The sequence below is a fragment of the Tamandua tetradactyla genome, chromosome 5, assembly GCF_023851605.1.
Source record: "Tamandua tetradactyla isolate mTamTet1 chromosome 5, mTamTet1.pri, whole genome shotgun sequence".
NCBI lineage: Eukaryota > Metazoa > Chordata > Mammalia > Pilosa > Myrmecophagidae > Tamandua > Tamandua tetradactyla.
In genome coordinates, this window is record NC_135331.1 from 121,103,127 (window position 1) to 121,127,687 (window position 24,561).

At 31.3% G+C, this 24,561-nt stretch overlaps 1 protein-coding gene across 1 annotated transcript in view; it reads right to left on the reverse strand.

Moving 5' to 3' along the window:
- Positions 1 to 24,561, reverse strand: part of EYS (EGF-like photoreceptor maintenance factor) — a 1,737,133-nt gene that overhangs the window by 1,580,265 nt on the left and 132,307 nt on the right. Inside the window, 3 exon segments of the mRNA XM_077159432.1 lie at positions 3,075 to 3,241; positions 11,405 to 11,544; positions 19,120 to 19,276. Of these exon segments, the coding sequence (XP_077015547.1) occupies positions 3,075 to 3,241; positions 11,405 to 11,544; positions 19,120 to 19,276 (464 nt within the window).

Genomic DNA, 24,561 nt, shown 5'->3' on the forward strand with positions numbered 1-24,561 from the left:
TTCTAGATCCTTTTTTTAATAGGCTTTGTTCAGTATGTGCATATTCTTGCCTGTATTGCTGTGTTCTATATATTTATCCTCTTCTTTTAAATGGGATATGATTTACTTTTTCTTTTTCTTATACAGTTTTGTTGCACACTGCACATTTTAATACTTTAAAATATTAATTCTGTGATTTATTCCCTGGGATGTCTATTTCTTGCTTTTGTAACCAGCTGGTGATACTACAGTGATTTTCTTGAGCTTCGGCTCCCTTATCAGGAAGGTCTGACCCACATGAATGCACTGTGTAGGGTTTCCCCTGTCCTACTAGACATCTGTTGTCCTGGGCTTTGCTGATTTGTTGTTTTGGAGTTTTCCTGTAAACAGGAGCTTTATTGTCCCCTTTGTTTCCCAGGAGACAAGCCCCCCTCTTCCAGGTACTTTGTTCTAGACTTTCTTCCTCTATAGATTTTGCATTCTGCTCATTGTATCAAGTTGCTTTTGCATGGAGGCTAATTCTGTGAGGAGTGTCATCTTGGAGAGGAGCTTCTTATGTCAGTATTTCCCAGCAAAAGCAGTACCAAGGACCCATGAAGGGGGCACAAGACCACCTTAAAGTTCCCTGGGGAGGGGATCAGGAAGTGATCAGGTTTCTCTGGCAGCTCCCCAAAGGTGTGATTTCCAGGCCTTCTCATCAATGCAGCCCTTGTTCTTCTAACTGTAGTCCCCTACAGCTCTGACACAGTGCTGAATCTCAGATCACCATCTCTGGCCCTGTTCGGGTCAGGGTTTGTCTTTGTCCCAGGTGGTTTTAGATGATGGTTGCCTCAGAGCTGGACTCCCAGTGACCTGAATTCACTAATCAAAAGCTGTATTTTGTAACTGGCCATACCCATCCCTATTCCTGGAGAAAGGATTTTTATGTCCCTTTTTGTTACCAGTGAACTAGCCAGGAAGTAGACTCTAAAGCAGCCTGCTGTGGAATGGGGGATGGGTGCCTCCATCATGTGGAGAAAACAATTTAAAGTTTTTTACTGTCTTTTAACAGCCTCTTCCTTCCACTCTTTTCTGGATGCTTTCCTGTATTCTTCTAGCCTCTGAATTTCAAAATAATTGTTTCAGATCATTCTTGCCCATCTAATAGTCGTTTTGGTGGAAGGACTGACTTCTGCAGTTCCCTAATCTGCCTTCTTCCCCACAAGTCTGAGCTGTTCAGATATTCTTGTGCTCCTCTGAGTAGTTTTTCTATCCAATTTTGAAAGTATGGTGTTGAAAGTTCCAATTATCATTGTTGAATTGTCTATCTCTTCAATTCTGTCAGTTTTTGTCACATGTACATTGGGGCTCTGCAGTTTTAGGGACATATATTTAAAAGTATTATGTCTTCCTGATGAATGTCCCTTTTGCCATTATGAATCATCCTTCATACATATTAAGAATTTTTTTTTGTTTTAAAGTTTTTGTGTGACATTAGAATAGACATTCCAGCTTTTCCATGTTTGTTGTTTGCATGGCACAATTTTTCATCCTTATACTTTCAATCTTATTTGTATCATTGAATCTAAAGTGTGTCTCTTACAGAAAGAATAAATTTGTGTATATTCATAGATTATCCAGCATGAAAATTTCAGTTTTTGATTGAATTACTTAGTTCATTCACATACAATATCACTATTGATGTACTTAAGTTTATGTCTGCTATTTTCTTTTTTTTTTATGTTTCCTGCCATTTTTGTTCTTTTGTTACTGTTTCCTTTCTAATTAAGAAAGTATTATAGTATTTCCATTTTTATTTACATCTTTATTATATTCTTTTGATTATTTTCTTATGTTCTAGTCCTTATTTTATCGCATATTAACTGATCAGAAAATGCTTCAGAAGAAAATGGAAGGATTGACTCCTATCTCTATCATAGGCTCTCATTTCTAACAAGATCTAGTAGATTTTGAAAATTAAATATTTCTTTATTTGATGAGTATCTTTAGGACAATTTCCAGAGACCTTAAGTGTGGGTTTGTTTGTGTTCTTTCTTTTTCTTTCTTCATTTGTGGTTGTTTCACTTGGGAGCAGGCTCATCGAGTTCCTTATGTTATCATCCCAGAAGCTAGACCCACTAAAACTTCAAGTCTCAAAATTAATAGGAAGAAGTGCACTTCTCCAAGTGAAATGGAACAATAAACGCTATAAACAAGTCATGTGAACATGAGGAAAGATGCTCAACACTGTCCATTAAAAAAATAAGTTAGTATGTGATAATGAATTCATAAATAAGATTAACAAAGATTAAGCCTAACATTGCACTGTATTCATGAGTACTTGGGGAAGAAAGACGTTCTTGCCTCATGGAACAAATATAAATTGGTGCTATATTTTCAAATTTAGAATTACTATACACTTTTTAAATATTTTTTTTACTTTTTACATTTTTTTTTCATTTTTTATTTTTGGGGTGCATGACCCAGGAATTGAACCTGGGTTACTGCATGGATGGCTAAATTATTACATACTTTTACTCATCATTTTTCTTACTGGAAATGTTATTACAGAGATAGATCAATTTACATGGGAAATTATATATGTACAAAATAGAAAATTCATCCCCATTTTTAATAGCAAAAGTGTGAACAATCTGTATATTGATTAATTATATAATACAGTATGAAGTTACTAATAAAATAAGTTAGCTTATTACCACAGATATGGTATTTTCCAGAAATTCAAGAATCAGAGCAGCGTGTGTAAAATGCTACCATTTCTAAAAGGAAAAATGAAACTTCCTATTACTTAAGGGAAGGATATAAAACAAAAAATATGTAATCACTATTTCTGTGGAGAAGTGGAGCAATTAGAAATAAATGCAGATGGGTGAATTTATTTTCTTTCCGTGCCCTTTAAGAAAGTTTAAGCTTCTTCTTAAATAGACTTTTAGACTTTATCAAAACATGTGTATGTGTTATAAAAATATACATGGCAAAAACATTTAGATAATTAAAATGATTGTCATTAACAAAGAGTTCAGTATTAAGCAAAAGTACAATTAGAACTTTTTGAACGAATAGGTGATGCACTTCACTCAAAACATGATAAATACCTGAGTCTATTATTTTCATCCTTACAAATGTCTTCCTGTTGACACCTACTTCCTTGACAGCCAGTCACATTTTCCAGATACACTTTGTCAGCACATCTGGGAATACATAGAAACCAATATCTCCGAATATCTTCATCAATCAAACAATTGTATCCATTTGCACATGTCTATAAATATGAGATAAAAAATGTATGAATTCCCATTACATACTACATTCAATATTAATATGTTTCTAGGTTCAATTTCTTGTTTTCTTTCATGAATTAAATTTATGCCTCTTTTTATCATGGATAATAGTGAATGCAGTTTTTTCATTTAGAACAAAATAATTTTCAGTGGTATTCAGATTATACTTAAATATTCATAGAAATGCATAAATTATAAAAAGATAAGTATCTTTTAAAAACAATTATACATTTTCATTTCATTTTAATTTATTCTTGATATGCATTATTTATATGCTAACTGATATGGTGGAAATAGCTTTGTGTTGAGAACAAGATCTATGGCAAAGTTACTCTCCAGAATGAATGAATGCTTTCTTTTTTCTCCTTATGTGTGTGTTAGTTGGATTCGCCTTTAAAGTGGTTATAACATCCAACCATATTACTCAAAAATAATGGGTTATATATAGTACTTAAAAGGTGTTCATTTTATAATTGTATGGCAGTATGATTTTACATCTTTTTGAAAATTATCCGGTTAACAATTTTGGAAGTCACTCACCGAGATGCCCAACAGATTTACCTTTGTCATCAGAGAGATGTATAAATTCAGCACATCCTTTCTTGAATCCCAAAAGTGACTCCAAATCAAACTTTGATAGCTCCATTTTTTAATTTAAATTTTCCTCTCAATGTCTTGGGTTTTGGTTTATGTAGAACTAAAAACCTATTTCTCATGAATTGCAACAATAATTAGGAATTTGGTTTTCCAGTTGGATTCATTTGGTGATCTCTATAAATGGATTAATGGTATAAGAGATCCAGTCTCCACTAGGTGAAAGTCAACTGAAAATGTGTAAATTTGTCTTTTTGTAGTTAGCATCAGTTAATGATCTCAAGTTCATTAGAATGGAGAGCAGCTCTTTAATATGGACTGGTGAGCTTTTGTGGTTTGTTGTTACTCTTGACTCATGGGTGAAATTTAAAAATTGAAGCTATAAACTCTCTTTCTCATTCTGGTTCCTTTCTTATACCTATGTGCCTGAAATTAAGAAAAGAATGTACCATTCATTGAGCAGGATATTTTTATTTGCATCTGGATAATATTAATAAATTAGTTGCAAAGTTTCTTAAATTAAGGGAGAATTGTTATAATTGGCTTATAGAGATAAATAAGAACTTATATGATTTGCATATACCTAAATTTCTCAGAAAATAAGGATATTAAATGTTGTAAAATTTAAAGATGCTAGATTTTAAAAGAACTTATAAAAATTAACGCTGAAATGTTCTAAGAATTCAAGTTTTCATAATTTAAGTAAATCTTTGGCCAGCTAAATGAGTTTAACACCACTCGTTTGAACAAAAGCATCCAGGACTTTTCTGGCTTATCTGTGTGTGTGTGTGTGTGTGTGTGTGTTTGTGCATATTTCATTAAATTTATTATTTTCATTTTGAGAAATCATGTCATCAGTTATTCAATGAGGAATTATTTTCTCTTGCTTATTTCAATATTTTGTTCCTTCCATTTGACATAGATCCTAGATATTATCTTCTTATAGAACTGTGAATTATAAGTTAAAATATATGGCTTTAGAATTCCAACCCCCAAAATGCCTCAGACTTTTGTTTTTAAACTTTTCTATCTCCTAATCTACGTTTTTGTGCTATTTATGGGATTTTTAATTTCCATCTACAAACTCCAAGGTTCACCTGAAGCCACCTCTTAAGAGTCTGTATTTTTATCAAGAAGAGATAATGAGATATATGTGATTTAGTTGTTCTGAAAATACTTTATTTTGAAATAATGTCAGCTTTAGAATTTGCAGGGATAGTGTACATAATTCCCACATGCCCTTTTCCCAGAGGCAACAAATGTTATTTTACTATATCTGCTTTATTTCTCTCTTCATACTTTTTTTTGGAAATTTGAGACCACGATACAGCTATGCCACTTATTTCTAATTTCTTTAGTGTATATTTAATATAAAGATATTTTCTTTCATTTCCAGAGTAAAATTATCAAAATTAGAAGTTAATTTTAATATACTGTATTATCTAACATGTAAACCTTATTTAAATTTTGACAATTTTTCTAAAAGTCCTTTATAACCCAAATGAAACAAAACAAAATGAAAAAAAAAATCAGATCAAAATTCTAATATACAAATTCTCCATGTTCAACATGATAAGAAAATATAAAACAAAATTTCAAATTACACGTAAGTAGAAAATTTACAAGCACAGGTTTCAGAGATTTCATTTTCTCTTCTTGTTGTCCTGTGTAATTTTGTGGTGTTATTTTGGAAGGTTTAGATTTATGTACCTGCTGTTATCTTGACTATCCTAAAATCCTCTTCTTTGATTTCTTTCAGTTATGGAAACAATATAACTTAATTAGCCTTCTTCTTAAATTTCATTCTAATTGCATTCTGTGTGTCTCTAGGTGTGTGATTTTTTATTTTATTCTTAGTATAAATTTTTATTACTATTATTTTTTAACTTTTGCTAGTATTTTTAGTACGCATGGTGCCGTTAAACTGTTTCTCTGCACTCTGCTAGAGGAATGAGATGAAGTGAGTTTTCAAACTCAGCAGAAAGTCTTTTGGCATGGTCATCCCTTCCTGTTACTCAGACTTTGCCCCCATGTTTCAGAAATCAGCTCTCATCTTCACTGCCTCCACTTGTAACACCTTTCCTGTCTTTACTGTTTGGCTACATTGGCTTTGTTGCAGAGACTGACTCAGAAGGAAGCAAATTTGACTCATGTAATCTGTGGCAAAGAGTAATAATTTCCAGATATTGAGTAAAATCACAGCTTTAAGATTTTTTTTTTATTTGATTGATTGTATCATTTTTAGGGTAGACTGGGATTATTCAATACAAAACAAGGAAAGGAAATCACAACGAGTCACTCACCCGAAAACAGAATATATGAAGATTCATGCATGCTTAATTTTGTATTTCTACTGGAAAATATAACACAATGAATAATTTACTATCATGTTGGAGTTAAAATATTCTCACTAGAAAATCATTATGGTTTTATTTATAATAAATCCAGCTCACTAAATAATGTATAACAAAACCTAGGAAAAGCCCAATGTTTTCACAACAAAGAAATACAGTACAGAGTACTGAATACGGCAGGTCATAATTTCCTATAACTAGATGTGTACTTTTAAATTTTTTTTCACTTTTTTCTCAAAATAATTATTACTGGGAGTTAAGAATCAAAAAGAATTTGAAGAAAAATCATTTAATGGACTTTATTTATAGTAATATCTCAAAAACCCTGCCCTGTCGTTTTCTTAGGGAGCATATTATGAATAATTAAATTGCATTTAAAGCTGGTTGAAACTTTTTCTATATATGGGAACGGAGGTTAAGTCTTATATACTGCTTTTATTGACCATATGTAAGAACCATTTCAGATAATTGTGGCGCTAGAAATATTCAACTTCAGATTTCAGCACAGTTTCTCATTTGTTTTTGTTCAAATGTTTTAGTCTTCTATTAAAATTCAAGCTTTCTATAATTGAATTTAGAGAGAAGAAGAAGCCTCTCGAAAGATGTATTAGATAGCAAATTATCAGTGGAATCTGCTTAAAGGAATCTATTAACTATTAGAAATTTTATGTAAGATGTCATGCTTGTGTGCATGTTACTGAATAAGACTGCTTTTAGCCTTCATCAGATTTTCAATGAACTTTATGATCAGAGAAAAAGGTTGATATCAACTCATAGAGTCCAAAACATTAGAGTAAAACCTGCAATCACAAATATATATTACTCTAGAAAACTCAGTGACTATATATGTAATCAATTATTAAAAGTTTATGCTAAACAAAGGGCCAATATAGTAAAACACATGGAAAATATAATGGCATTTTATTTTATGCTAGATTTTCTTAAAGTTTATTTGATGAAAAATGTTATAAAAATCATAAATTTCTGAGCAAGCAAATGATGTTTTGTGTCACAAAGGAAATAAAAGTAAAGCAAAACCTCTAGAAATTCCCTTTCTGGACATTTAATCTTCCTGGTGTATGTAACACAGCACTGTGGTGACACAGAATTAACCTCTGGGGTATAGAAGTCAAGCTATAGAATGAATATTTACAGCATACTATCAAAAATGTTTTGTATATATTAGTAAACAACTCTAGAGAAATAATGTTGGCTACCATTTCAGAAAATATCTTATATTTTTCTAAAATTATTTTGTCATTTCCATATTGCATCAATGTAGAGGGTCGCTTAGTAAAGTGGTCTTGATGGGAAGAGACCCTGTCAGGCATATTTATATTCCTCAATAATTAAATTTATATTTATATACTTAATATATAAATATGTATATTATATATATGTATGTATTTCTTGTCCTTATCTTAAAAATACTGATAAAAATTAAATAAAAACACTTTACTTTTTATGAAATATTTAATCAGGTAAGATTGTGAACCAACTAGATTAAGTCATTTATAAAAACTAGCAGGTTTCTCTCAAGAGTTTCATCACCCTGTGCTCACACATGGGACATGAGCCCCATAATTTCACAAAGTTTTTATTCGTAAATTATGACCAATCCCCCCAGTTCCTCTTCCTGCCAGTTCCTAAAACCCTGTATGTATGCTCCCTTGACATCTTCTTTCTAGAACTTTTTTAAAGTATTGTTTTGCCTAATTGAATAAAGTCTAAAATAATTAGTTTTTCTTGATTAACAGAATATATGATGGCCTCTTGAGGTTCAACAGTGAAACAAACTAAAGTTTGTTTCATATATCCATATATCCAGTCAAGGAACCCTCACTCACAATGCACACGACCCTGGACTCCAGAGCGTACAATCCTGAGTTCTCTGTATATTCTCCTTTCTAATTGTGAGCATGATGATGCATGTGCCATAGCAGGTCTGAGCTCCAGTTTCTTTCCACTACATCCCCAAATGCTATGTGTGTATTATCTCTAGGAATACAGACATATTTTAGAAATCCTTTGATTATGTGATGCAAATTAATACAGAAAGAGAGGACACCCCTCCCTGTCTGACATTATCACTTCTTCTGATGAGTCATCCTTAAGTGGATATCGGGAGAGGCAAGTATGGGGCCTATACCTTCACCATTCAAATTTAAGAAGTGATGAGTTCAGAGAATCATATCCATATGGTATTCACAGTAAAAAATTGTCCTTGAGTTACCTTTTCAAAATCCTGTAAACACTTTTAACTGTACTCTTAGTTGCGATTGACTGGCTTTTGGCAGAATCCGTAGACATAACATTGCACAAGCACCACTGATGGAAATTTTCTTGGGATTTTTTCAGTCTCTTAAGTCCTTTGCATACATACCGCCCTCCCTTCATAAAGTAACTCATGTGCATATTTATGCAATTCACTAATATCTCCAAGAACACTTTGAAATTGCAGTGGCCACTCTGGGGAAATTTTGACATGAACAAGATTGCTTATTTGACAGATGTATTAGAATAAAAAGGGAATAAACCTTATGAGGAGATTCTCGGTCCTGTGTGTCTAAAAGAGAGATAAGTGTGTTTAATGCAGAAGATGTCCCTCTTTCATTTTCAAATTTCTGGATTAATGAGCACAAAATTTTAAATTATGTGGTTCTATGGGATTGGAGAGATGCTACTTAAATGTCTGGAGATACTAGGAGGCTAGGAGATACTACTTAAAATGTCTGTAATAACTTGTCCTACTTAAAATGTCCATAACAATTTGTCCTATCTTATGAGTGTGTTTTTGCTTGTGCACTGTGTGCACCAAAATGAGCTTTCCTGCATTTAACTATCTACCATTCTTTCAGAGGAAGATAATTAAAGTTTTACAGGTATGGTTTTAAATATTTCTTAATCTGGTTCCCTATTCTTTCTCACTGTCCTTTTCCTTTTTTTTTCTTTTTTGCTTGGGAAAGTTCTGACAGTAATTGATCACAAATATTTTATCATTTTATGAACATTTTAAGACTATTTACAAATATTACAAATATTTTTGTATTTTTTGACTATTTACAAAAATTTACAAATTTTTTACAAATAGTAAAAAATTACAAAAAAGAAAAATGAATAATGTGTGCTTCATTTGTATACTTTTCTCTAGGCACAACTTTAACAAAGCTGACAAAATCTACCTATAGGCTTTTGTAATAGTATAAGTGTCTTAGATGTAAGGAAAACTAGACTCTTGGAGCATTTGGAATAAGCTCAAAACTCTTGATTGTTAAATATATACAGAGCTTTATTTACATTAAAAAGAGCTTATATAGTATCCTAATAAATAAGAATGCTTTAATTTCATGTTCAAAGAAGTTTGTCTTTTCTCTAATTTTATTTCTATTGAAAAAAATATAGGTTGAATGTCTCATGATGTAAACATATTTTTCAAACATAAATTCTATAGATCTGGTAAATTATCGCTATTTCCTCACTTCTTAAGATTACAAAAATATAAAATTGCGTTTAAAGAATTGAAAATCTAATAATATTTTGTAAAAACATTTAGGCTTATGAATTCATATGCTACAAATCATAAGGATATAATATGATGGTTTAAATTACAATTTCTGAATATCCAGTCAACAGCAACACCTTACACTAATATTGAAAATTAATTAAATAATATATAATCTTTGGATACTTGAACAATTTTTATATCAGAAAAAATATACAAATATCAATTCCTAAACCGAGTTTTAAGTCCCTTTTGTTCTTTATAGAATGTGTAAATGTCTTAAAAAGGTATATTTATGTTTATTTTGTCCATTATAAAAGTTGTTAAATTCATAAAAATGTGTTCATATGCAAAAAAAAAAAAAAAGACTAAAAAGTTCTTGGTTTACTGCCTTTGTGTTTTTTATTAAATCAGAAAAAATAGTGGGTACTTTATTTAAAAGTGGCAATTAAAAAACTGAAATGAAACTGTATATACAAGATAATAAAAATGGATTTCCTTTTTGTTTCTTAAGAGAAGGAATGTAGTTAATTAATAACTTTAATTTAATATTTAGTTTTCTTTCATATAATGATAGAGTAAGATATATTTTAAAGATAAATTCAAAGCTTTAATTTAATTATCTAGCATATAGTTAGTTACATGTGTTATTGTCTCAGTATGTATAAGTGAAATATATATTAAGACTAATCCACAAATTTATAAATAACAAAAACATGAAAGACAATTTAGGGAATAAATTATACAATCTAAGGAATTCCAAGTTGTATAGTTATAATGCCACAATGATTAATTTAAAGGTAACAAGGAATTGTATTATTTTTCACAAGGTCGGGTCAATATTAATTAATTCATCCATAAATAAATGGACTTACAAATCTTTGTTAAAAAATTTACATGAATTATATGAAAAATATAAAATTTGCATTTGGGTTTTGCTCCTGTAAAATGACCAAATTAGGTTATGTTCCAAAAAAAGAGTTTACAGATTCTTAACTCCGTGAAATTTTGTAAAACTCCTGAATTATTTTGACACAAATTTCATTCCTTGTTTAAGGTTAAGATCCTAAAAATCGTCACTTAGTTTTATGTATTAAAAATATTGTCCTGGATGGGCCACAGTGGCTCAGCAGGCAGAGTTCTCGCCTGCCATGCCAGAGACCCAGGTTGGATTCCTGGGACCTGCCCATGCAAAAAATAAATAAATATATTGTTCCTATTTTGTACAAGTTAGAGCTGCGAGGTAGAAAGATGGACACATTTCATGTGTTCTTGTCTTAGGCTGTGCAAATGTTAGTGATTTTAATGGCCAGACACTAGAAATCTCTCAGAGGTATAGAGAAACAAAACAAAACAAAACAATGGTAGGCCTATATTTTTAAACAAAACTTTGCATAATCACCACCATGTTTGAGAGGATTTAATTAGTTGGTAAACTATAACCTAAATAAAACACAAAAATTCTAGAAATAAAATTATTCCTGAAACTCTTAGGTACCTCATCAAAACTACAAATAAAAGAAATATACACATTTTTCCAAGTGGATTACTGAACATCTTCTATAGAGTTATATTTAATCTATACATGTCTTGAGAGTTGAAAAATCTGCAAATTTAATGTTTAACTTTTTTTAAAAGCTGACAATTGTGAGCTATAGAGACAAATAAGAAATCATCACATAAATTTTCCTCACCTCTACTGTGCCTTTATATGAGAAGCAACACACATAATCAAGATCTTCAAATTTGTTCACATAGCTGTTGTCTTCAGTGCAGTTTTCAACAAGAAAGAAGTTGGCACCAGTAATCACTTCACATTTTTCACCTTCCAATCCTTGCAGAGATGAAAAATTAAATAACCATTCACAAACTTGGATCCATGTTGCACTATTAAGGACAGTTGCAGGATTAATTGAAATGATCAAGTTATATACAAACATCTATAAAATACTACATTTGAAAGAGTTCTAAAAGATAAGGATGCCCAATCCTCTCTTTTAAAAAATGGACATTTTTTTATACGACACAGCTCCCTGCATTTTTTAAATGACCAAATGTCGAACAAATGACCAATTGTTACTTATAAGGAAGGAGGTAAACATAACACACTTTAAAAAAAAAAAAGCATTGCTACTTTTATAGAGTGGTTGCATAAATATCAAATACTTGGAAATTGTATTGTATTAACCATTTGAAAGAAATTTAGAAGAAAGATCCTTAAAAAATGTATAATAGAAAAGGAAGTGCATTCAAATACATTTAGTGTGCTTGTGTGTCCATGTGTATGCACAAATACACATATACATGCATATACATATGTATTTTAAATATTTCACATTCCAATGTTAGACAATATTTGGGATTCAATAAATAACGAATTATGCAAAAAAACAAAAAAAAAGTGACATTTTAAGAGAAAATTCACGCTTTAAATACGGATACACAGATGGCCCAGATTAAATTATCACATAAGGACTTTAAAATAACTATGATAAATTTATTGGATCATTTATAGAAAGGATGAATACAAGAGGCAAACCAATAGTGAATCAGGGAATGAGCAATTTGGAAGCTGTACAACAATAACCAAAAGAAATCACAAAAGTGTTGGGATAAAGGAGCTAATTAAGTTGGCCTGAGGTATTTTTACCTACCATTAATGGAGGTCAAGTACCAGGTAATGAGACAATATTGTAGTATGATCCAATATCTTTGTTAATAGTATATATCAGAGTCTTTATCTATAGATTTCTTTGCTGGGTTATCCCTGGTTTAGAATTTGATTACCAAAGCTAAAATCTATGGCTTTGTGAGGCACGCCTTCCTAGCAACTATCATGTAAATTATGCAACTTTCTGAATTACAAATGGAGGCGGTTTATAAATTAAAATCTCCCTGTTCTGTGCATCTTTCATTTAGAAACCTCACATAACACCTGGAAAAAAGAAGGAGCTAGGAAGTCAGGTAGAATGTTACAAATCTTCTCAACTCTCATCTGATAAGTAACTTGCTTAAATTCTTAAAGTTACTGTACAATTATTACTATGCCAGTAATAAAATAATCATTTGTTGAGACTTCTAGCATTTCAGAAACAAGAGAAGAAAAGTGGGTCAATTTAATGATAATTAAATAAAAAACATATCTTCAATATGCAGCTACAAAATAGCTCAAGCATGTTTATGCCAGCCTCATATAATCTATATTTCTACTTTCTGAAGGAGTTCATGCAGTTTTAGAATGATTTCTTTCTGACTATTTGGGGGAATTTGGACAGGAGGGCAGTATTTTTTTTTTTCTGGAATAATTTCTTTTAAACTATAAGCTATTTTGTTCGATCACTTAAAAGTTTAGGGATTATTCAGATTTTATATTTCTTACTGATTAGTTTTGGCAACAAATGTATTTGTCTTTTGCATTATGACATTCTTTAAGATATTTTTCACAAGTTTTTGATTTTCATGTAGTCAATTTCATCTGACTCTGACTTTCTGGCTTCTAATTTTGAATGGTAGCTATAATGTCCTTTCCCATACAAATTCATATTTTTCATAATTTTTTAACATTTAGTTTTAAAAATATGAATTTTAACTCTTTGAATTTTACCTAAGGTATATTTTAAGATACATATCAGCCTTTTTTAGTTTTATTTTTTTGCAGATGACTATGTTCAACATTAGTTAAAGATATAATGCCTCTCTTTATCTTAATGATTTAAATTGGCAATATTATTACATGCTAAATTTCTTTATTTCTTCATTTAATTGACTTGCCTACATTTTTGTACCTTATGTTCTGCTCTATGTATTGATTATTATTGCAAAAGTCACCATGCTTTTTATTATCGAAGTATAATATATTATTTTATGTCATGTAGAGCTAGTTCACTCCCCATATACCCATACAATCCTCTTTTTCAGAGTATAACTTGCCTTGCTTATTTACTTTTGCATGTGAACTTTGGGAAACAAGATGTTAATTTCATTTAAAAATCTCTTTTCTTCTTTAATTGTGATAATTAGTAGTGAATACATTACAGCTAATAACTTATAGGTTATTTTACAAGTAAGATTTACTAATGCTTAAGGAAAAATAGAGAAAACATAAATATTGGCTTTCAATATCAATTCATCAATGAAGCAATCATTAGTAATTTAGGAAAAAATGTTGTTGCACATTGGAAGTATGCACTTACTTTAGATTATTAAACTATAATAATATTTTCCTTTGAAAAGAGAAAGGTTTACGTAAAGAACTTCTCTTTTTGTTATAATTTATAACCATGAGTCACATGGTTTTATTTCACTTCATAATTTATTATGCACTCTGTCAGTAGTTCTTTTCTCAAAGCTAATAATACATATAGTGAACATTGATGATTATATTGAAAAGAAGCAGTGCATGTCAGCTCTTTTCTCAAGTTGTGCACTGTAGACCAATTGTCCTTGAAGGGGCTTCTAATTAATTATCATCCCTTCTTTGGTAGAGCAATCATATTGGCAAGAATTGATTGGGCGTATAAGACACTTCATTTAGTAGGTAGAAATATTCCTTAATTAAAATAATTTTACTGCTAGTAAAATTAATGCAGCCCATGCAAGTTCAGCAGCTTGATTTTAAAGTTGCTCTTCAATTATATTTTATGAGGAAAAAATAAAATTATATCTTAATGGCACAAGTAGGGGAAATAAAGAAACCTTGCCATACATAAAATTTTCAATTATATTTACATATTTTTCATTTATTCTAAATTGTATTTCTTTTGATAACTTTTCTGATAGAAATTACATTGATTTTTTTTTTTATGCCTCTAAGAGGAGTTTGGGTGGTTTTCCTTAAATATTTATCGACTAGTGAGCATTATCACACTGGCTTCTATCCCTTTAGTAGGCCATGTTATTTAGAATCTTGAATGTGGGAGTGAGTTTTTTTTTTTTTATTTTCTCTATTTTGTGATGATTAGCTATGTTCTCTAATCTCTGACCATATATTCATGATATAATAATGATAAATATACTTATTATACTTTGTTAATATTTGGTCAGAACTGATTTATCTATTTGCAATTTTGATTTAATTTTACCCCCTCAAATCTCCAAAAATAAAAGCATTTTTAATTTTACTGCTGCTAATAAAATTGGCTATATTTGCTCAGTCTTCTTACCCATGAACAATGTGAGTTCCTATTATTCCCATTATTTATATAAAAACATACATGTACAGAAAATCCAGCACCCATTCTTAGTAAAAACACTCAGACAACCAGGAATTGAAGTGACCTCCCTCAAAATGTTAAAGGATTTATATAAAAAATGCACATTTAATATCATTATTGATGGGGAATGACTGAAATCTTGGACTCTAAGATACAGAACCCTACTTTTACCACTGCTATTCAATTTTGTATCGAACATGCTAACCAAAGAAATTAACCAAAAATTAAAAAAAATAGAAACGAAAAACTTTCAAATTGGAAAGGAAGAATTAAAACTATATCTCATTGTGATATATTCATATATATGTATATATATGGGAAGTTAAAAAAGAATCTATGAGAAATCTACTAAAGCTCATAAATGAATTCAACAAAGTGGTTGAGTTTATGCTCAACATGAAAAAATAAGTTGCATTTCTGTACACCATCAATGAGCAATCTAAAGAGGAAATCAACAAAACAATAATATTCACAATAGCAGCTAAAGAATAAACTTTCTAGGAATTTATGTAATCAAGTATTTAAAAAATTTGTGGTTGTCAAACTAAAAAAACTTGCTTAAAGAAGGTAAATATGTCAATAAGTGGAAAGCCATTCCATCTCCATTGATTAGAAAATTAATATTTTAATTTAAGATGTCAATATCACCAATGTGATTTACAGATTCAACTCAATCCCAATCAAAATTCCAATAGCCTTTCTTGTAGAAATAGAAAAGTCAATCATCAAATTCATAGGAAGGGCAAGGGTATTCAATAGCCAAAATCATCTTGAAAAAGAAAAAGTTGGAGGCCTTATACTTAACTAATTTTAAAACTCCTTACAAAGCTATAGTAATCAAAACTGGTATTGGCATAAGGACATATTTATAGACCAAAGAAATAGAATTGAGAGCACAAATATAAACCCATAAATCTATGCCCAACTGACTTTGGACAAGAATGCAAAGTCCACTCAGTGGGGGAAAATATTCTCTTCAATAATGGTGCTTGGAAGACTGCAAAATAATAAAAGAGATGAAAGTGGACACCAACCTCAAACCATATTCTCAAGTAACCCAAAATGGATCAACAAAATAATATAAGAGCTACAACTATAAACTCTTAGAAGAAAATTTAAGGGAATATTTTCAAGACCTTGTATTAGGTAACAGATACTAAGTTTTCATGCTAAACTCATAGCCAATGAAGAAAAAGATCAATTGATATTTATCAAAGTTAAAAACTTTTGTGGATCAAGGAACATTTTCAAGAAAGTGAAAAGACACTTTCACTTTCTCCCACTAGAATGGGAGAAAATATTGAAACCCTATATCTGATGATAGCATAATGTACAGAATAAAGAATGTTCAATTCTTTACCAAATACAAACAACTTAATTTTTTAAATGAGCAAAGGAGAAAAATAACATTTCTCCAAAGAAGACATAGAAATAACCAAGAGACACATGAAAAGAAGTTTGACATCATTATCATTTAGGAAAATATAAATCAAAACCACCATGAAATACCACCTCACACTTTCTAGTATGTCTATTATTAGAAACTTGGAAAATAACAAGCGTTGGTAAGGATGTGGAGAAATGGCACAATTGTATATAAAATGATTCAGCCATTGTACAAAGCAGTTTGGATGCTCCTGAGAAAGTTAAATATAGATTCCTGAGAAAGTTAAATATAGAAAGTTTAATATTAACTAAATATAGTTAAACTATATTTAACTAGTTAAATGTAGTTAAATATAGAATTATGAATTCACCACAATCCCACTTCTAAGAATTCATGCAGGAGAACTGAAAGCAGTGACTCAGACAGATATCTGTACACTAATGTTCATAGCAGCATTAGTCAAAATAGCCCAAAAGTAGAAACAACCAATGTCTATAAAATATTAATATATAAGTAAATGTGGTATATACATAAAATGGAATATTATTCAGCTTTAAGATAATGGAGTTCTTGCACATGTCATTATATGGATGAATCTGTAAAACATTATGTAGAATGAGATAAGCCAGGTGCAAAAGGACAAATATTAAATGAAATATGATATGTCATTTATAAGAAATAACTAGAAGATTCAAATTCATAGATACAAGATATGGATTATAGGTTATCAGGGCAGATGGATGGGGAGGAATTGCTTAACTCATACAGAATTTTCTTCAGGTGTTGAAAACTTTTGATTATGCATGGTGGTGAATGTAGGACAAAATTGTGAATGGACTTAATTACACTGAATTGTTTCCTTGAAGTGGTTAAAATTTGAAATTTTATGTTACATTATATATGTAAAGTAATAAGCTGGAAAGCAAAGAAAACATGCAAAATCCTACCAAAAATTTTGCTATTTTATTATTGTGCGTATGTTTCCATTTGCCATTTTCAGTTCTAGAAAAGTTTGATGGGTACAGAGTTTCTGTTCCAGATGATGAAAAATTTATAGTAATGGATATTGGTGATGGCAGCATCATATTGTGAATATAGATAATACAATCCTGCTGAACTGTACATGTGAAAATAATTAAAATGGGAAATTGTGAGTTGTAGATATGTTACTACAATTAACAATAAAAAAATAAAATAAACGAATAGCTACATGAACCATTCCTTCTAAGAGACCAAAACAGATCAAGTATAAAAGTGATGCTTGCACTGAAGTCCATGAACACGTTGAGCTTGTAATAGTATATTGTATGTCTCAATCTGCACATTAGAAACATTTGAGGAGCCTTCAGCAATCTCCTGTGTGCATCACACTGCAATTGTGATTAAATTCTTGCGCGGTGTAGGTCCAACATTAATTAGTAGCTTATAAAAGTTCCTCAGGTGATTTTAATATGTGGCCAAACCACCAAGCTACTCAATCACTAAATAGTCCTCAGACGATTTAATTCATTTTATTTTTCTAACCTCAGTTGCTGCTCTTGTTTGTTTTATTCGTTTGTGTCATGTCAAATAGTAAGCATGTATAATGCAATGTCTAATGTCTAACGTACTGCAATCAACAAGTTATTTCTCTCTTCTATCACTTTTGAGGTTGGGCGTGATTTGCTTAATGAACCAATAACTATTTCTGTCATCATTGGTTGTTAACTCTCCAGAATAACATTTTATAAGCATCATGGAATAAATTATCATGTCTTCTGTTTAAAAGACTAATTGTTAGTTTGTTTCAACACTGTTTTAATGTGATAGTAGTTTTATAAGTGCAGCTGCTGTCAGTTAAATAAAATAAGCCATTAGTTAAAAACAGATGTATCTAATCTACTAATTTGTTGATTGTTGATAAATGTTGATGTAAGATGTTGTGAGAGGAAATATTCTTTAAAATAACTAATTGAAGTACCATAGAGTTTAAGAATGTGGGAATTAATTTGCATGAGCTAAGTCAAATATTATTCAAAAATGCATTCAAAGAATAGAAAACGATGTTCATCAAAATAGACTCTAAAACTGCAACTGTGATTCTATAAAAATGATTAAAATATATTTAATAATGTATAAAGTTAGAATTACATTCTTTCAGATGTTTAAGTCAAAAAAACAAGTGCCCTTGTTGACAACTTCATCATCTTCTTTGCATGTGCAATCCATAACCAAGAATCCCTAGGATATAAATTTTGAAAGTGTTCACTTTTAACAATCCTTAGTACCACACCCTACTGCAAACTTCATGTTCTCAGAATATGACTACACCATACTCCCTACCACGGCCTCTATTTTTGTCTCCTTTTCAATATAATTTTGTATTAGAGTTTTCTTTTTTTAATACATCAATCCCTACAATGATTTCCTATTGCCTTTAGAATGAAACCTGGCATTTAATTTCTGGCATTGTTTCCCTCCCTGAAGTCCTACTTTCATGCTTGCTCTCAGGTCTCCTACCAGGCCTTCAAAAGAGTTTTCCTTTCAATATAGCATCTTCATAAACATTCCCTTAGAATAGAAAATGCTCTTTTCCAACCTTTCCTTGTGGCCTCAATCTCTACGTTGCCATTCCGGATTGGCTTTCTTATAGAAATCATTTCTGAACTCCCTATTGGCTCTCCCAATTGCCTATTCTTCTTTTTTGCCCCACCTAAACCAGTCTATTTTGTTACAGACTCTCATGAAACGATATTCCTTCCTTAGTAGTACTTCATTTCAATTTTGAAATGATATAGACAGAATAAAATAATTAAAGACAATTAATTACCTGTAAATTCCAATTGCCACACATATTTAACATGAGGAGGACCTTTATTTTGGGAAATACAGAAGGTGGATCCACTGCAGCATGGGTTCCAGTGAATTAGGCAAACATTCCTCAAAAACCAACCTGAATTTGTGGTGTATTCTGGCATGCATACACACTGGAAGAGGGAAATAATGAAAAATGAAATATATCTTGAAATATGCTTCATTAATTTTGCTTATAAAATAACATAGTGGGCGGGCCGCGGTGGCTCAGCGGGCAAAGTGCTTGCCTGCTATGCCGGAGGACCTCGGTTCGATTCCCGGCCCCAGCCCATGTAACAAAAACGGAGAAACAGAATACAATAAAACAAGAAAATGTTTAAAGATGTTTCCCTTTCTTCCTTCCTTCCTTCCTTCTATCCTTCCTTCCTTCTCTCTGTCTTTCCTTTAAAAAAAAAAAAAAAAAAAAAAAAAAAATAACATAGTGACTTTCTAAACTTACCAGTTAAAGAAAGATTATAGGACACATTTTCTAACCTGTGCCCATTTTGCCTACCCCTTTATCTTCTCTTTCTGTGGCATCTTTATTATGACCATGTTTGAAATTCATATAGCATTTTGGTATTAACTCATTCGTTGATCTACACAGTCCTTTACTTTCTGTTAGCTGGACTACCGTATGTTTTTCTATATTAAAATAACTATAGAGTACATAAAAAGACACACCATTTAACATACTTGTGGTTCAATTAGATTAACACAATGGAATTCCAGTAAAATATTAATAATGGTATTTCTGATTTTTATTTATATTATTTGTCAATATTTTAAGATGAACAGGGAAAAATTTAATAACATAATTTACTTATGTTAGTATCAAGCAACTTCAAATAAAGAAATCATATCTAGTTAAGCACACTATTAAATTGATTAAATTTAAGCCTCTTTAAGTCAGATACAGGCTATCATTAAGTTTAATAAATGCTCCACTAACTGGACCCTTAGGAAGACATAAACCAGTAAGAGGAATTTAAGCCCTGGAGATAGGCTAGGGCTATGTTTTCTTCAGAATGTAATCTAAAATCATACCTGCTACTCTGAATTTCCTATGAACACTCCCACACCCCAACACTAGATTTGGCAGGGGGAAGCAAAAATGAGTCAATGTGCTCAAGGAATCATTAATATTTAATGCTTCTTTTAATGTAAGCACTATATTATGTACACTTTGTTTTGATTATTTCAATCCTGAGGGGTTTCTACCTGGATTCTCAACCAAAATTTCCTAATGACCCAATTAAGCACAGATATTAGAGTATCAGTCTCTATATTAATTAACTAGAAAGCAAGCTATGGATTTAAAGGCGCCTGTTGTCTGTAACACCAGATCTGTTTTTAGTGAAATTGAACTATTTCAAAGGAGCCTCTCTTTTACATTGAAATTGAAAATTTCCAATAAATGTCAGTAAATTATCTAGAATTTCCATAGTGAACTCAAGGGAATGGATAAAAGTAATCTCTCTTCATCAATTTTATTTGGAATTAAAGAGACTAAAAAAGAAAGGTGTACATGGAAATATTTATTTAGCAGTTTGACATTTTAATCTCAGTTCATTATTAAAATTATACTATAAAAATAACCATTATATTAAATATTATTTACAATTTAATACATAGATCAGGTAACAGTTATTCACTACAAAGTCTGCAGCAATGGCATATGATGTAAGGGAGAAATGACCTGTTGTTCTAGACCTTTGACATGTTTGTGGGCAAAAAAAAGTGAGATGGAGCAGGATTGAGAGGTGGGTGCAGATTTTCATAGAGCATAACCCAACCTAACACATTTGTCAAAGGTTTTCTCTTGGTAGGGGTGAGAGTAAATGCATTATTTGTTGAGTACTATTTCAAATTTGAAATATGTATCAAATGTATTAAAATGGACCTCATAATAATTCTCATTCTACAAAATATTAGTTTGTATTTCTATAAGAAAAGGACTAGTCAAATTCATTGTAGAAAAAAATAGGTGTTCATACATTATGAATAATAACACACTAATCTAATTTATAGTTAATTGCTTAGATTATTTTTATTTTATTTTTAAATGTTTTTTATGATAAAATATAACATATATACAAAAATAAAAGGAAGAAATATAATTTTCAAAGCACATTTCAATGAATAGTTATTGAATAGGTTTGCCACGGGCTAGCATTCCACCATCTCAGATTTTTCCTTCTACTTGCTCCAAAAAACTGGAGGCTAGAAAGATCATTGATATAGTGATTCAACAGTGATACACATTTGTTAAATCCTATTTTCTTTTTCTGCTACACCTCCTCCTTCTCCTCTGAGCCCTCTCCCAATCTAAGGGAATCTTTGAGCAATGCCCTTTCTGACTTTTTCACATTGAGAAAGGAAATCAACACTAACTGATAGTCTTGAAAAGGCTGAGCCTTCTGAGTTTCAGGATTTATCTGATCTAGGAATATCTGGGAATTACAGAGTCTCAGTTTGAGCCCTAGTTTCAGTTTGTTTTTAAGAGTAAACAGGAGTGATGTTGGTTGGGGTTAGCAAACCATGGCAATTAGCACTATCAAACGGAAGCTTGCCTAAGAGTAACCTCTAGAATAGTCTCTTGACTCCATTTGATCTCTCTTGGTCACTGATGCCTTATTTTATCACATTTCTTTTCCCCTTTTTAGTCTGGAAGGTATTGTCTATCCCATAGTGCCAGGGCCAGACTCATCCCCAGAAGTCATATCCCACGCTGTCAGGGAGATTTTCACCCCTGAATGTTGTGTCCTATGTAGAGGGAAGGGTAATGATTCTCCCTGCAGTGTTGGAGTAGAGAGTGAGAGGCCTCATCTGAGCAAGAAAAAAAGTTTTCTGGAAGCACCTCTTAAGATTTATTATGGGCAGTCTTAGCTTCTATACAGAAATAAGTTTCGTAAGGGCAAGTCTCAAAATGAAGGGCTTAGCCTTTTTTGGGGGAGTTTTCAATGGTTGAGAGAGTACCTGGGGTTTCCCAGATGGGAAAGGTTAATAGTTAATTTACTTATATATATATATACATAGATGTATTTTTTACTTTGGATCCTCAAGAGACTCTAAAAATACTTTTTAATTATCAGCCTACAGGGTGGTGCTATGGTGGCTCAGTGGCAGAATTCTCGCTTGCCATGCCGGAGACCCAGGTTCAATTCCTGCCACCTGTCCATGCAAAAAAAAAAAATAAGATTAAAAAAAATTAAAAAATAAAATACAGCTCACTGTAGCCTGAGATTTATCCTAGTATTACACTGTTATACAGAATTACAAAGCCTAGTTCCCATTCTGGACTCTGTTTGGATTGTTTAAAGAGCTATCTAGACAGGTTGATTTAGATTACATGTTACTGAAAATTTAGGTTCTAGACATAAATCTCTACACCTTTGGTCCCATATAGCAGGTGAAGTTCTAATGTACATACACTATCATCTTTTACCCTGTATTCTGATTTGCTTAGACCCAGGTAAATTGACTTTGTTTATAACTCTAACTGAGGACTGATCTCTTTTTCAGTTATGTTAAAATATTATATATAGCTATATATAGCTATGCTAATTTTCAGGGCTGAAACACTTCATTTCTGCATCTTAGGTGTCAAAGAGTTATTAAATGTTCCAGAGAAATACCAGCTGATACACATATAGCTCAGTGTCTGTGAATCTAGAAATACATTGGCAACAACAGTCTGAGAGACTAAGTGTGGCTGCTGTGATGACTTACAATCTAGGCTCCAATTTTCTTATAAGGAAATAAGAGACTTTACCATATCTGTTCCTTTGTTTCTGGCCTATTTGGCCCAACACATTGACCCCAAGATTTAGTCAGTTCATTGCATGCCTCTCGATGTCCTTCCATTTTGTAGCTGTACCATATCCCATCATGTAATTGTATCACAGTTTGCCATTCTGCTTCTAGTCATGGTAGCTTTGGCTCTCTCAATCTATTGGGCATTATGGGTAATGTCCAAAATCAACAAGTCATGTCTTATAGTATCTTCATTTGGTTGTACACTCAGCAGCACTCTCAATTTTAGACCAATTTCCATTGGTCCATAGTGACAAAGAACTGACAAACACAGCATCATCAACTATTGTATCAAAACTACTCCTTATCACTTTTCCCTCCCCACTCAATTAGTTGAGCCTGGTAGTGTTGTGGTACTGTTGATGTTTTCCTGTTAATTATTAGTCATACCATGCATTGTTTTTGTTTTCCCCAATACCCCTCTACTATTGACTCTTTGATCACTATCGAACCTTTGAAATTGTTCTTAAAAGAACTTATATTTATAATTGTAGATATAATCACTGGGCTACATGTCACTATACATCCCCTTTCAATCACATTGCACAATTTATTTATCTATTTATTTAGTTTTTTTCCCCATTTATAAAAATCGAAAACAAGAATGAATTTGATATTTGCACTTTTTTTGGCATATAGCATGAAGATTGCAGAAAAAATTAATGCAAATTAAAGAGGGTAAGAAGAGTTAGGACAAATTTATAGTATCATGGGCATTTTCATATTTTGAAAAAAAGCTATTAAGCTTAAATTTTAAAAATCACTGAAAAGTTATAAACAGCATAAAAATAACAAAATCCACCAAGACATTGTGGTGATAAATGAACTGAGGGAGGAACATATTTATGCAATGAATCAGTCAACCCCTTTGTGATTTGAGAAATACTGCTTATAATATTTTTATGTTAAGATTTGCATGGAAGGAGTTATGTGAATTTTACAAAAAAATATTTTATTCTAAGCATCTCAAACAATAAAAATTATTTGAAGGAGAAAATTCCAAATATTAAGGCCACAAGATGAGTGGTAAGAAACTATCTGAAAACTCTTCCAATAACTCTCTCAAATTTTCACTTTGTAGTAAGTGGGGTGCTGGGGTGTGGGTATATGCAGGCATGCATTTGGAAATGAACATCTCTCTTATCATTGGCAATATCATTAGCCAGCACATATTGTAAAACTAAACTTGAACTGACTTTGAACCTTGATAAGCTTGCAAGAAGCATAACTTAGTTACACAAACAATGAGATTAAGACAGAGACAAAGTGGTTACTTCATGATTACATTGACAAACCAATGACACTAAAAAAGAAGCAAGAGAATCTTGAAATTTGCCCATAAAAACAAAGACAATCTATTCCTTTTATTACATGCCAAGATATGCTAGATGAGAAAGGAACAAGTTCTTTCAGCAGCAAATTTTTTTTTATTTGATTGACATAAAATACATGCTCATAATATTTCATAACCATAACAAACTGATTTATCATATCATGTGACAATTATATTCAATGTTGTTTATCGTAAGGCTTTTCTTTTTTTTTATAAAGAGAAACCAATTTTGATTTAGAGTTTGACGATTATTTTACTACAACTCTAGGG